The 15244-nt window shown below is 37.6% G+C and overlaps 1 protein-coding gene across 2 annotated transcripts; it reads right to left on the reverse strand.

Annotated features, from left to right (window-relative positions):
- Positions 1 to 5395: 5395 nt before the first annotated feature.
- On the reverse strand, positions 5396 to 12506 carry LOC124394086 (cytochrome c oxidase subunit 7A2, mitochondrial). 2 transcript variants are annotated; one of them, XM_046862141.1, is made up of 4 exons: positions 12350 to 12506; positions 7237 to 7323; positions 5642 to 5726; positions 5396 to 5555 (listed from the first exon to the last, which is right to left on the reverse strand). In XM_046862141.1, the coding sequence occupies exons 1-4, from the start codon at positions 12362 to 12364 to the stop codon at positions 5494 to 5496; spliced, it is 249 nt and encodes an 82-aa protein (XP_046718097.1). In that variant the 5' UTR covers positions 12365 to 12506; the 3' UTR covers positions 5396 to 5493. The 2 variants fall into 2 exon arrangements, with proteins under 2 accessions (XP_046718097.1, XP_046718098.1); XM_046862142.1 differs by lacking the exon at positions 12350 to 12506 and adding an exon at positions 11576 to 11716.
- Between the last annotated feature and the right edge of the window lie 2738 nt (positions 12507 to 15244).

A 15244-nucleotide genomic window follows, 5' to 3' on the forward strand; every position in this document is an offset into this window, starting at 1 on the left:
CTCACAGTTTATGATGTGCTACAGACTTAGTCATTATACATTATATATAGTTTAATTTTTTTGGGTAAATTGTATTATATTTTTATATATATATATATATATATATATATATATATATGTGTGAATGAGGAAATGGCATGGTAGGATTAAACAACTAATAAAAGTCTAGCATATTGGCAATACATTGCTGCATGGATGTTTTTATGAATTATTACCTCTAGATAAGATGTTCTAAGATTCTGTCTCCACTGTCAAGAAAACGTACAAAATAGGGGTCAGTCGATCAATCGGGACGATTTTTGGTATTTTTCAATTAATCCGCATCGGACAATTGTGCTGCAAATTATGGTTGCACAAGCCAGTGCCAAATCAAATATGCGGATCATGAATCAGAATTTCATACCGGATCGGTCAAAGCCTGGATATTGTAAGCCAACAGGGTACCGGTTGAAAAAGAGTAAGGCCAAAAACATTGGAGGTGGGTTTAAACTGTTCTATCATGGTGTAAATGATAGAAAGAGAAATGGTTTAGTTGTGATCCTGAGATAAGAGTTTAGTAACAGTGTAGTGGAGGTGAAGAGAGTTTTTGATAGAGTGATGAAATTTATCACCCCTTCAAGTTCCAGCTTCACGTTCATCAGTGCTTATGCTTCACAAGTGGGTTGTGAGATGATGGAAAAGAAAAAATTCTGGAGTGAGATGGAGTGGTAGAAGGTGTACCTAGGAATGAAAGATTGGTGATTGGGGCAGACTTTACTGGCCATGTGGATGAAGGGAACAGAGGTGATGAGGAGGTTATGGGTAGGTATGGCCTTAAGGAGAGGAATGTGGAAGGGCGGATGGTGGTAGATTTTGCTAAAAGGATGGAAATGACAGTGGTGAATATGTATTTTAAGAAAAAGGAGGATCATAGGGTGATGTATGAGTGGAGGAAGGTGCACACAGGTGGATTATGTTTTATGTAGGAGATGCAACCTGAAGGAGATTGGAGACTGTAAAGTGTTGGCGGGGGACAGTGTAGCTAGACAGCATCGGATGGTGGTCTATAGGATGGTTTTGAAGGTGAAGAAGAAGAGGAGCGAGGACTCAAAAAATTATAAGATGGTAGAAACTGAAGGAGGAAAACTGTAGTGTAAGATTCAGGGAAGAGGTCAGACGGACTCAGTGGTGGTGAAGAGGTGCGAGATGATTGGGCAACTACTGCAGGAGTGATGAGGGAGAAGTTAATTTTTTATTAAGAATAAGGGAGATGTGCAGACCTGCAGTAACTACAGGAGAATAAAGTTGATCAGTCACACCATTAAGTTATGGGAAAGAGTAGTGGAAGCCAGGCTGAGAGAAGAGGTGACCACCTGTGAGCAACAAATTGGTTTAATGCACCACAGACGCATTATTTACTTTGAGAATTTGAGTCATTACTCAGCTGTAGTTTAGGGTTTGGCTCAGGGACCAAAACCTGCTAACAATTGCACTGATTTTAAGGGCTTGTGTTGTTGTGTAATAAATTTTCCGTATCTCATCTTATTTACTAATTGTTAGATTTTATGAGATAAAGGGGAAAAAGAAAATTGGCATCAAATATCAGCCAGAGAAAAACCCGTATCGGTCAACCACTTGACATTAAAAATGTCGAAATTTTCCCATTGGTAACATGACAAAGCAACCAAACAAACGCAAATGAAAAAGAAATAGAAATGTCTAAGGAAAGAAAAAAAGGAGATTAAAACCCTAAAATAACCAGTATGATTAAGTTAGCAAATGTTTTAAATTTTTAACATTTTAAACCACCATCACTAACTATTACAGTTTTTCTCAAATGCTAAAACACATTTCACAAACGTTTCCTCAATGTTCACCAATGTCTAAACACAACACCCTTTTCTAAAGCTACATAAACACAACCACACCTTCTCACTTCAAAACTCAAACTTTCACACCAAAAGAGCAGCTCGAAGCTTTCAAAAATGTAAACACTATACACATCATTACACACTACAGCAAAACAATTGAAAACGCAATGCGCAAGGTTCTTTGTTTTATAACTGCCAATGCATATTTTTGAAACTTTACAGTAATGGATGTTCTTAGATCTCTGCAGAGGATTAGGCATTTAGATTTGAGAGTTTCATCTGAAGAGTATACATCTCTAGTAAATTCTGCATGTACACTACTGTAACACAACTCAATGCAAAAACACACAACTATTACACACAACAGTACTCTTGAAAACATGATCAGGGTGTGAAGTTTTTTTATTTACTTTATTCACACACACACACACACACACCACAATCACTGTGCGGAATCATGTCGCTGAGCTGCATCGGGCCACATCACCTCATCCACATCGCAGGCTATATTGTCTCTTGCCAGGCACCGCGGGAAAAACGCCCTGGAATGGCGAATCCATCCTTGGAAGGCCTCCACTGGGATGTCAACACAGGCCAGCTCCATTTACCTTAGGAGGTCCTCTCTAGAGTATGGTTGTCTGTCATAAACCTTCCATCTCCATGATGAAAAGTTGGCGGTCCAGGAGGATGTCTTTTAGCTCCTCTAGGAAGGTGAGGAGACGTTGAGTGTTGTAAGACCCAAGGACAGCATGCCGGTGGACAAGCCCCTCCAAACCCATGGCCGCACAAAGAGTAATATTACCCCCGTTGGCCAGGAACCTCAGTGATGGCTCTTTGGCCAATGATGTTACGGCCTCTTTGCCTTCGTTTCTGCAGGTTGAAGCCAGCCTCATCCAGGAAGAGGTACTCATGAGGTCTGGCCATCGTGTCCAACTGTAATATCCTCTGTGAAAATGTGAAAGTGCACAGGTGTTCAGAACAACAGTCAATCAGGTAGCACAGTATTGTCCAGAAGTAATGTAGGCCACTGAGCAACACAGTATGTCCACTAACTGTACTGTGAACATGGATGTATACTTACTTGCACATACTGTAACGTGGGTCTTTGTGTCGCGCAGAGTTGCGCTCAAAGGGAACCCTATAGACCTGTTTCATCCGCATCTTTTGGCGCCGGAGAACTCGGTCTATTGTGGCCAAGCTGACGTCTTAAATGCTCTCAAAGTTGACATTATCGGCAATGACTTTGTCTCTGATCTCCCGGAGTCTGATGAGGTTGTTCTCACGAACCATATCCACAATGAGGGTTTCTTGTGCCGCTGTAAATATGGCGACCCTCCCACCTCTATGTGGCATTCTTTCAACTCTAAAGAAAGAAACATGTGTTGTCAGTTTTACAATACAGTAACAACTGATTTGGAACCAATAGACTACTTTCACAGGCTTGTAAAATTGTATTGTGACAAAGAAAGCAATAGAGTACAATACCTGTTGTGTTGTCTGAATGCCCTGGTAATGGTGGCCACGGTGAACATACTCAGGTTTAGACAGACTCGTAGTCCTGCTTCAGCCATTGTCATGCCATGGACAATGACATGGTCAATGACTGTTGCTCGCATCTCGTCCGTAATGATGGTGCGAGGTTGTCTTGCGCTCCCTCCTGGACCTTCTCCTCTCCCTTGTTGGCCTGCTTATCTTCCTCCTCTGATTTGAACTCCTCTTCCTCATTGGCCTGCTCCTCTTCTTCCATGGCCAGCTCTTCTCCCTCCTCTGACTCGAATTCCTCTTCCCCTGACTCTGCCTTCATCCATTGTGTTTGTTTGGAATCTTCAGCAAACTGTGCACTCTGAACTTGCTTTTGTACATGTGGTCACAGCATTAGCAACAAGTGTCTTCAATTTTGAGTCGTTGTGTGTAATGATTGACGCCGGGTGTGTTCATTGTGTTCAAATATTGCTGACTATGGCAAGCATTTTGCATCACATGAGCTTTCATTTGAGAATATGAGCAGAGTTCTTTTGCAACTTGTGTTTTAGCAAAGAAAAATGTGTTAAGATTTATGAGAACGGAGGATTGTGTTTTGTGAATTGTGTCTTCATGTGAAATGTGTTTATGATATTGGAAAATGATTGCTAGATTTAGTAAATGTGTTTAGACAACTGGTCATTTGGTATAGAGGATTGGCTTTTGTGTTTTAGCATTTGAGAAAAACTCTAATACTTAAGTACATCCTGATTACATTCTTTTCACTTTTCCATACAAAAAAGCTCCAGGATCTCATACACAATTCAAGTCATTCAGCAGGGGTTTTTTAAATAGGATTTAGATCAGAATTTCCGATCGCACTCTTCCCAGTCAACAAATTACTTTTTTAAACCATTTCCTGGATTTTTGTTTTGGCTTGCTATTGTGTTAAAATATTTCACAGCTTGAGCAGTTTTTCCGATGCCTAAAGGTATTGTGCCAGAATAGACTGGTATTTGGCATTCATGATTCTTTCTATCTTCTATCATCTGAAGAAATACATTTACTTGAGAACAAGAGTTTGTGATAAGTTGATTCTAAACACAATCACAGACCATTAAACAACACCAAATCCAAAAAAGTTAGTAAACTGTCCCAACAGAAATCTTTCCATTCTCTATGGGCTCTTTTAAAAAGTACAGTGGTAAAATGGAAAACTGTTTTGTGGACAGACTATTAAACATTTTCTTTTTCTTTTTGGGATATTGAGAGCACATTTGGAAAGTCTCCATCAATGCTGAAAAGTATATACAGGTTCAAGTGTAACAAATGCTTCCATCCAGAAAACAACTTTTTCAGGAAAGGCCTTGCATATTTGAGCAAGACAATGTTAATGCATACTACATCTGTTGGCATGAATTCATAGTAGAAGATTCCAGGTGCTGAACCTGGTGCTTGCCTGCACTCTTGACCTTTCACCATTTAAAAGCTTTTGCAGGACAAATACGACAAAGAACATCCGGTGTTGAGCAGCTAGAATCCTGGATCAAACATTCCTTTCCCAAAACTTCAGCAACTGGTCTCTTTAGTTCCAAAAAGTATATGGAGAAAAGTATTGATGCTACACAATGATCAACATTTCCCTGTTGCAGCCATCATATTTTAAATTTCCTTATTTTTTCCTTAAAATGATATATATTTATATACTCAGTTTATAGATTTGATCTGCTATATTGTGAATATAATGTGGATTTGAGATTGCAGATCATTGCATTCTGTTTTTATTTACATTTTGCACATTGTCCCAACTTTTTTGGAATTGGGGTTGTATAAAGCTGTGCAACCAGGTTAATGTACTTTTATTTGGTTTTGTTATTGGTGGCTATATCTCATGATATTTACCTCATTATCTCTCGTCACACCGCATGTAGTCATTCAGATGCACTGTGTTTTCCTTAATGAACACTAGGTGACAGCCAAGTCAATGTCAATGCCACTTATAGTTCTGTAGAATATCACTTTTAATCACTGCTGTATGTGAAGACTAGCAGTTGTATATGAAAGAATCATACTGTCAGCATTTATTTTATACACAAGATTTTCTTTAATCAGAATTGTCTGTACAACATCATTTTAAACTTTAGTTCATATGACACATGAAGAGTTCTCACAGATCCTTTTCTTACTCTGCTTTGCTTTTGGGCATCGAGGCCACCAGAAGCCAGTAACAGGATAATCCAGTGCCTAAATAAAACCAGACAGAATAGACTTAGCAATATTGCACTGTGCACTGTAATTTAAAACAATTGTAATAAATGCCTGTATCCTACCAAAAATGGTGAGGGTCATGGTTACACGGTAAAGTAACATATCAATGCTTCCTCCTTTGATGTGTACTGGCAAACCATTGTCCTCCTAAAACATAGAAGATTGTACATTAAAAGGATTGCAGTCACATTTCCTGTCATACTCTATGTTAAATATGCTATTTATTTGTATAATTGTGAAATAGTTCCCAGTTTTATGTATCAGAACATAATAGAAATTGTGGTCCTTAGCAGGTTTTAGAATTAGGTAAATACAACTTTAGATGAACAATGCTTGGTCATTATTATTATTATTATTATTTTTATTTTTAAATTAAAAATCAAGACATCATTGTCCTGTATCTATATATATATATATATATATATATATATATATATATATATATATATATACACTGTTTGCAGGTTTTCTTGTGAGCCAGTTTCACAATAGGCTTCCTATTGATGATGATTTCAAGTGGACATTTCGCTTCTGGAAACCGCTTTGGAAAACCTCTGTATGACCCTGGCCACTGCACTGTAACATAGTTTAATGGTGTTACTGATCATCTTTTATTTTTGTGAAGAGCAACAATTCAAATTCTTAAATTCTCAGAGAGTTCTTTGCCATGAGGTGCCATGTTGAACATCTAGTGGTCAGTATGAGAGGATTTTACACAAAGCACCAAATTTTAACTGCTCTGATACAAAATAAACAAATGTATATGGTCCCTTCAATCAGACAAAAACATGATGAATAGGACATGTGGAATGGTTAGGCAATGTACAGCTCTAATCACTTAGGATGTACTCACTTTTGTTTTCAGTTCACTTGACAATAGTGGCTGTATGTTGAGTTATTTTCAGACTGCTTTACAAGCTGCACATTGACTACTCTAAAATATATCAATTTTATTTCTGTTTCATTTCTATAGTATAGTTCCTTGAGAAGATATACGAAAATAGTTGCTGAAATGGGGTGCCAAAAGGTGTACTCACTTTTTTGTTAGAAACTGTAACTCATACTGTAACTCAAGCATTGCACAGGCTGAACTTAGCGTGTCTTTTCTGGGAAGTCCTCTCTTGGCATTGGCAACTGTCTACATTGCTTTCTGCATGTGGAAAATGTTTTTACTGTAGAGTGATAAACTTTAAATTGCAAATGGTCTTATATTCCTTCCCAACTTGAGGGGCAGCAACAGTTGATTCTCATTACTGATGTTATAACACCAGCCAACTGCTAAAACTTGGGCTACTCTAGAGGTCACACATGCTGATGATCAATCAATAACATTTGATTTGCAGCAGCTGGCTACTACTTAACCTCTTAATTTCTATGGAAGTAGTACTTTGTATTTCACACATGGTTTCTCCATTTAAAAATACATAATGACAGTGTAATGTAGTGTTGATCTAAGGTTGTATTTACCAAAGTTTAAGTCCTGATAAAGACCAGGCGATTTTTATTAACTAGAGATATCTAAAACCATACAATTCAAAGGGGTTGAACTTTCTTTACACGCAGTATATTGGATTAAACTCAAAACTTGAAAGCATGCTACACAAGTGTACAGCTTATCAACTGACCCATGTGTGTTTTCATGCAACATGCTACTCACCTGGAATAGCTTTTGCTTCTCTGGAACCCTGTTTTTCATCTGCCTGGCTGTTGTATTGAAGGCTCTGGTGGCCACCTGTTGAAGGCTCTGCAGAAATATCACACACATTATTTTTATTTTCGAATAAACATGGGAAGATTTGACGTTTGACGCAACTCTTTAGTATAGTTCTAAAACATTATGAGTCATTTGGTCTCGTAATAAATGTTATCAGCATATATCATCAATTTTATGATACAATATATGGTCAAAAAGAATATGGTCACTGGAACAAGGACTCTTATGTGCGAATGCTGTTCATTGACTTCAGCTCAGCATTCAACACAATCATTCCTCAGCACCTGATCAAGTTGAACCTTCTGGGCCTGAACACCTCCCTCTGTAACTGGATCCTGGACTTCCTGACTGAGAGACCTCAGTCAGTCAGGATCGGGAACAGCATCTCCAGCACCACCACACTGAGCACTGGGGCCCCCCAGGGCTGTGTGCTCAGTCCACTGCTGTTCACTCTGCTGACTCACGACTGTGTAGCAATGCACAGCTCGAACCACATCATCAAGTTCGCTGATGACACGACCGTGGTGGGTCTAATCAGCAAGAACGACGAGTCAGCATATAGAGAGGAGCTGCAACGGCTAACTGCCTGGTGTGGAGCAAACAACCTGTCTCTGAACGTGGACAAAACGAAAGAGATGGTTGTGGACTTCAGGAGAGCACAGAGCGACCAATCTCCACTGATTATTGATGGATCCTCAGTGGAGATCGTCAAGAGCACCAAATTCCTTGGTGTTCATCTGGCGAACAACCTCACCTGGTCACTTAACACCAGCTCCATCACCAAGAAAGCCCAGCAGCGTCTATACTTTCTGAGAAGGCTGAGGAAAACCCACCTCCCTCCCCCCATCCTGTCCATGTTCTACAGAGGGACCATTGAGAGCATCTTGAGCAGCTGCATCACTGCCTGGTTTGGGAACTGCACCGTCTCGGACCGCAAGTCCCTACAGAGGATAGTGAGGACAGCTGAGAAGATCATCGGAATCTCTCTCCCCTCTATCATGGACATTTACACTACACGCTGCATCCGCAAAGCACACAGCATTGTGGACGACCACACACACCCTCACACACACTTTTACACTTCTACCATCAGGAAAACGGTTCCGAAGCATTCGGGCCGCCACAACAAGACTGTGCAACAGTTTCTTCCCACAAGCCATCAGGCTACTCAACACACAGAACTGAAACGGAACTCTCTCACACACACACACACACTCAAATGTGTGTAACGAACTGAAAACATTTTTCCTGGACTTAACACCTAACACACACTCATCACTCATCTCAATCCATTCCACCACCATTCATTTATTTATTATTTATTATTCTTAACAGTACCACACTCTCAACTGCTGTTCTTGCACATTTAGGATTTTCACTGTATTATACTGTTTACATGCTATTTTTGCACCTTCGACTGCTGCTGTATTTTTTGCACTACACTGTTTACACTCACTTCTGGGATATAGTTTATATTTTGTATAGTTTTTACAGTTTTCTTGTACAGTACTGTATAATCTAGTATACAGTAGGTTTACTGGTTGGCGCTATATAGGGTTTTGTGTCTTGTCTTGTGTCGTCTGTCTGCACTGTCTGTCTGCACTGTTTGCACCAGGTTGCACTCTATGCACTTTATGTAACTTGTGTTTTAGCTTAATGTTGTTTTGTTGTTTGTTGTTTAGTGTAGCACCAGGGTTCTGGAGAAACGTTGTCTCATTTTCACTGTGTACTGTGTACCACTGTGTATAGTAGAAATGACAATAAAAGCCTCTTGACTTGACTTGACTTGAACATCACACCTGTATACTATAGATTTAAAAGTTCTCTGCACTGTAAATATGGGCCTCAAAAAATGTTCCAGTATGACAATGTTCCTGTGCACAAAAGTAAACTCCATGACATGGTTTGCTGAGGTTGCAGCGGATGAGCGTTAGCATCCTGCACAGAACCCTGACCTCAAACCCACTGGGATGATTTTAATGCTGAACAGCACTTCAGCCTCCTCACCCAACATCAAAACACTAACTCACAAATGTGGCTTAATCAAAAAATCATGCACCAAATCAAAGCCATGCTGAATGGAAAGCCTCTCTAGAAAAGTGAGTAAGCTAATACTGAAACGGGATGGTCACAAGTACATTCTGTATGGCTCGGATTGATTAGATGTCCAAATAAACTATGCTACAATAAAATGTATTGTCTTTGGCCTTTCATTATCATGTGTCTCTGCATTACAGGAAATTCAGTGCTGTCATGGAAAGTTGCTTTAAATTTTGGCAACAAAAAAGCTGTCATCCAGATTAATGGCAGAGAAGGTGAACGAGAATAAAAAATAAATACTCTATTGGCTGGATCTTATCAAACCTTTTAAAACAGTTTCTGCAAAAACACAGTTAAGTCTTTAAATGATGAAATAACATTAACAGTTCCAGGAAAAACTTTACCACTGAAGAGTCCTTTTGTGTTTTAACATGCGCTCTGTTGGGATTGGTTTAGTGGGAGGTTAATGTATGGTCACTCAGCTACTGCTTTTGAGCTGATTTATCCTTCTTTTTTTATTGTGCAGAAATAAACAGGTATTATATATTCATTGCTATTTCAGTCTACATTAGATTTGATTAACATATTTTCCCCACTAATCCACTACTTTTTTAAAGGCCTGCTTACGATTAGAGCCATTCATTGTTTTTAAGCAATATTGGCAACTGATTAAAAGAAGCTTTTAAAAAAGCTTCTTGCCCAGATTACATCTGCTTTTTTTGCTATGTGAGACAAAAGCCAAAGGAAGTTAACTATTTGTAATTTTTTAGTTTTCTTTTTCACATTTTACTAAAACAGCTGGCGATCAGGTATAAACAGATATTTTTAAAAACAGAACAACATGCACTTTTGGGAAAGAGTAGCCTGATTGCTGTTAGAAATATTAAAGCCAGGAAATCCTGTAGTTAGTAAGCTGTGTGCTTTGAGTTGTGGACATGAGCATTTTGCTTTTTTCCCGCTAATAGAGATTAATCATTACATTATCTTTTTCTTCCCAATGTATAGTACATTACAATAATGTGAACTAAGAGCCTCCCCACCTCTGGCATGAACCCTACACCAGGCTTTCTTAACCAACATGAGCCTGACCTCACTAATATTCTACATGCTACAAAACCGAGTAGAATGCCTTTAATGAAGTCTGGGAGAAGGGAGCTACATTTGAAATGGGATTTTCACAATTACATAGTGTATGAGTCTGATTGGTCAGGTTTCTAAATACTTCATGTTCCTATATTATGCATTGTTAATTCTCTTTTGTTTGCCATTATCTTCCTGCAGAATTTCAGTAAATTCTTCTGTTACTGTCTGTTACAACACATTCGCACCCCATTCTGTTACAGTTTGATTCTGAATGGCAATGAATATGTTGCTTTGAATTTGAGCAACAAACATTCTTCTATGATATCTATTATCCATATTTCTTGCAGAAGGATAACTAGAAACAAAAGGAAATACAAGGAACTGGAACTTAGATGTTAGATGAAGTGTAAGAAGATCCTTTGCAGGTTAACTTGATCCTGTTGTTGAGCAATGTTCAAAACAATCTTTTTATACCTCATTGGCCTGGCTTGAAATTTTCTTGCATTTAACAAAGGAAGGACAGGAAGTGCATTAGGATGCTTGGAGACAGCAGAATCTGACAGTATATTAAGTAAAAGCCTTGAAACAACATACATTTGGTTTTGTTGCAGATAGAATACAGAAATTATGTTAAGTGGATTTGGTAAAATGCTGCTTTTTTTTGGTACTGATATTAAAACCTCCAGATGATTCTTTCATTTTAAATTTATGGCATTTAAGTTAAGTGGTGTTGGGATTTGAACTCAACCTTCTTATCCCACATACTGACAAAAGAGCAACTTCAACATTTTGCTCTGTTGAGATTGGTTAACTGAGAGCCATTGTCAGGCCACTGACATTTTCATTAACAATTTAAAAATGTTTAAGCAGAGCTGTCAATTATCCAGGTGTAATTAATGTTTTAATAATTGTATTTACTGCAAATGCTTTACTTGTATTACAAAGCTGCTGTTAAAAACATAACGACGTGCACTTTAAGTCAAGAATACGTTTATTGCTGATAGATATATTCTATATACATAATATGCTGTTATTAATTATTTTTAAAAAGTTACAAATTCTGGTGTGCACTACTGAACAAATGGACCCTTTACTATATACAGCAACATTAGAGGCTGTGTAAAGCTCCTGTTCATTTTAATATAATAAGTCCACCCACCTGTTTGCTACACATTAATCAGGAAAGCACAAGTGTTATGGTGTCCAAGGTCAACTGTGGAAGTGAAAATGGAGTCGGATATGTTTCACTGGCCTATTGAGATTGTGCAACATGCCACACACCAATCAGAGCACGGTTCACTGATAGGGTGGGACAGAGAAGCTCACGGCGTCCATGACTTATGTGTGTTTCCACATGTACACAGGCTAAAGCCGGAGAGTGTTACTAACACTGAAGTGACCTCCTTTTTTTATTTGCCTGTGATTTGAGAATTAATCCACTTGAAGGAAGCATTTACAATCTGCAGTGAATCACAGAATGCATGGGATACAAGTTTAGATTACGAACAGGCCTTTATGTATATTTTCTGCAGAATCCATGACATCCATGTTTACACTTTTAACGTTGTCTTTAGCAGATTTTCATACAGTGCATGACTTCCTTATAAAGCAGCTCCCTCAGTATCAGTTGACAATGTTTATTTCTGGCTGATTAATATCCTTTATAGCTCCCTGGTGTTATTTTAAAATAAGATTAATTTCCAGCATTCCTAAAACTAAATGCTTCTGGCCAATATACAGAAACCAACATCTTGTTGTGTTTCCCCCTGAGATGGATATGAATAGTGCAGAGGTCAGCCTGTTATTGACCTGTTTACGTAAACAAATAAAAATAAATTGTAATATTTTTTTTCCCCTGAATTCTATACAGAAGAAATACAGCTTTGTATCCAAAAAAAATCAGGCAACATATAAAAAATGCAAAAGTAGTTACCAGTAAGGGTCTCATGTCCGTCTGTTCTCTTTGCAAAGTGTCCTGCTGCTTGCCTACGGAGGGCCATACAAGGACGCGCACACACAAACCAGAGAGCTGTTGAACAGATGCCAAGTATGGTGTACAGGAGAGAACAAACTACATCTGGAGTTCATCTCTGCTTTACATGCTGTGCAATTTAACTCGTGTGTGAATTTGAACACCAAATAAACAAAAGTATTTTTATTTAAATATTAAACTAGCAAAGTGAAACTGGAAAGCAGGCTTAAAAAACTGCACTCGTGATTTATAAGGTATGAAACAGAGAAGTGAATGGGGAATGAAAGCTTGAAATATAAGTTACTTCAGCATGAAAGTTCTGACTTCTTTTTACAAGATTATTTATGGCATGCTACCACTGTCATTTTCAAAAATTTTGAAGACTCAACAGGGAACATATATATTTTAAATATTCCACAACCCTAGATTGCCTGCTGCTGGCACCATTACAACATTTGGCATTTGGTACTGGCATGTGAAGCTCCTGATGTACAGTTTTGGTGCAAAAGTGAGAGACAAGATGCACATTGAATTCTGCTGTAAGTTTAATGGCTTAATGTTTTTTTTTTTTTTATAAATATGTATTAACACCTGGACATCCCTTTCAGACAGCTTTCTCTGTTATTAAACAGTTATTTCTGTTAAATGTGGTTCATCCTTTGTGGTGGTATGCCACCACTACCCTGGATACTGTGGTTATTAATACACCACAAACACTTGCTGTCCTGGTCACAGATTCGGCATTGAGACATACACCAACAATATGTCCTTTTTTCAAATTTGATATATTTCCCATTATGTTGTATGGATTGCAGTATTTTATGTACAGCTGTGCTATTGCTAATTCCAGCTTCACACTCTACACTTACTTATGGAATGTGAAATCTATCTATCTAATCACTATTAAGAACACTTGTACACATTCTCATGAAGTTATTTAATCAATTAATCATGCAGATACGGTTTAAGAATTTCAGATCATATCCAACATCGGCATAAAGAAAAATGTGATCTTTGTGAACTTTAACTGTAACATCCAGGACAGATTTCTTTATTTATAAAATGAATAGAAATTGCTTGAAGGGTGCCTTTTTTATCTTTTCACAAGACGTCTGAAGGTATGCTGTGGTATCTGCCATCAAGATGTTGAAAACAGTCTGTGCCAGACTTGTTCATCAGGTACATCCCATAGACAATCAGATCGAGATAGGGAATTTGGGAGTTAAATCATGTTCCTTAAGCAATTCCTTGAAGGGTGCATTAAATGTTTAAAATGCCACTGTTGTTAAGGTTTTTTATTAAGGTACAATTGCAATGAAGGATTATACTTGCTCTGCAATAATGTTTAGGTAGGTGGTATATGTACCATGTACATGAATGCTACGACCCAAAATGTCCCAGCAGAACATTGTCCAGCGCATCATGCTGCCACTGTGAACTTGTCCTTTTGTCATAGTGCATTCTGATGCCACTTCTTTCCCAAGGTAAGCGACACACACACCCTGGCCATCAACATTATATAAAAGAAAATGTGATTTGTCAGACCAGTTCCCCTTATTCCATTACTTCATGGTTCAGTTCTGATGCTCATGTACCCATTGTACATGCTTTCAGTATTGTACACGATCAGCATGATCCCTCTGACTGGTCTGCAGGCTATGCAGTGCATTGTTCTGACAGATTAAAAAAAATAACCAGCATTATTTTTTAGCAGATAAATAGATCACACCTTGTTAAACTAAGCAAATAGGCAAGAGCCTCTCATTGGATATAGTAATCACTGCAGTATTAGTTAATTAGTATGTTTCAGCTGGCAACAAATTATTTACACCTAAATGATGCAGTAAGCAGCTTCTCATTTCTTATACAACCATGTTGGAAGACATGTCCTCCATTTATGAAAAAGATGTTACTCTGAAGAGGTCAAATTATTGGCTGCATCAAAACATATCTAAGGGAATTGCTAAAACTACTAAAATTGGGTTAAGAACTGTTATTATTATTAAAACTCTGCAGGATTGTGGTGATCCATGATCGTTCAGAAAAAAACAAACAGTACGGCTCATGGCTATGTTTAATAGTGAAAGTAATAGCATTTTCATATGTGCAATGCAAAGAGACCTCACGGTGTCAATTAGGCTAATCACAAAATGCTCTGGTGATACGATATGTATCACGATACAGAGGTTGTGATACGATATTTTGCTATACACTGCAAAACTTTAAGCAGAGCGATTTATTGGGATATTTCTTATTTTATGAATAGGATATAATTTTAAAAAATCTGTCAAAAAGAACAGCATTATATTTAAACCTTAGGAAAAAAAAATAAAAAATTTACACAGTGGGATCTGCATTTGCATTCATTAGATCTAGAATTAAATTATTTTAACCTCTAACCTTTTAAACCTACACATACCATGAAACCTTAGTACCATAGTAAGGGTGTAACGGTACAGAAAATTCTTGGTTCGGTACGTATCTTTATTTTTAAGTCACGGTACAATTTCGGTACAGTTAGGGAGAAAAAATGCAAAACAAGATTGCTTGTCTTTTTTTTATTAACGCAGTTTATTATTGTTAACATCTGTGAACATCAACAGTTTACATTTTTAAAACAATTTTAAATAAGATGCCTACTTGCTTAAATATATAAAATTATATTTTATTAAAAAATTGTAAAATAAATACAATTAATTTAGTACACTTTTTTATTATATTGATTAAACTGAGCAATCAATTGAATTGGCACAAATTAAATTGATTCAATAGTTTACAAATGTTAGACTCCAGTTGGGTAATACAGATGTGTATGCAAGTGTGTGTTTCACATTTCATATTTAATTTTCTAAAGAA

Source organism: Silurus meridionalis, chromosome 12 (assembly GCF_014805685.1).
Source record: "Silurus meridionalis isolate SWU-2019-XX chromosome 12, ASM1480568v1, whole genome shotgun sequence".
In the NCBI taxonomy this organism is placed as follows: domain Eukaryota; kingdom Metazoa; phylum Chordata; class Actinopteri; order Siluriformes; family Siluridae; genus Silurus; species Silurus meridionalis.

Bases quoted from the DNA above. Each gene is read 5' to 3' on its own strand.
- LOC124394086 (XM_046862141.1), bottom strand. The intron at 5,727-7,236 runs GTGAGTAGCATG...TCTATGTTTTAG, and splicing joins AGAAGCAAAAGCTATTCCAG to GAGGACAATGGTTTGCCAGT. The intron at 5,556-5,641 runs GTAGGATACAGG...GGTTTTATTTAG, and splicing joins CATGACCCTCACCATTTTTG to GCACTGGATTATCCTGTTAC.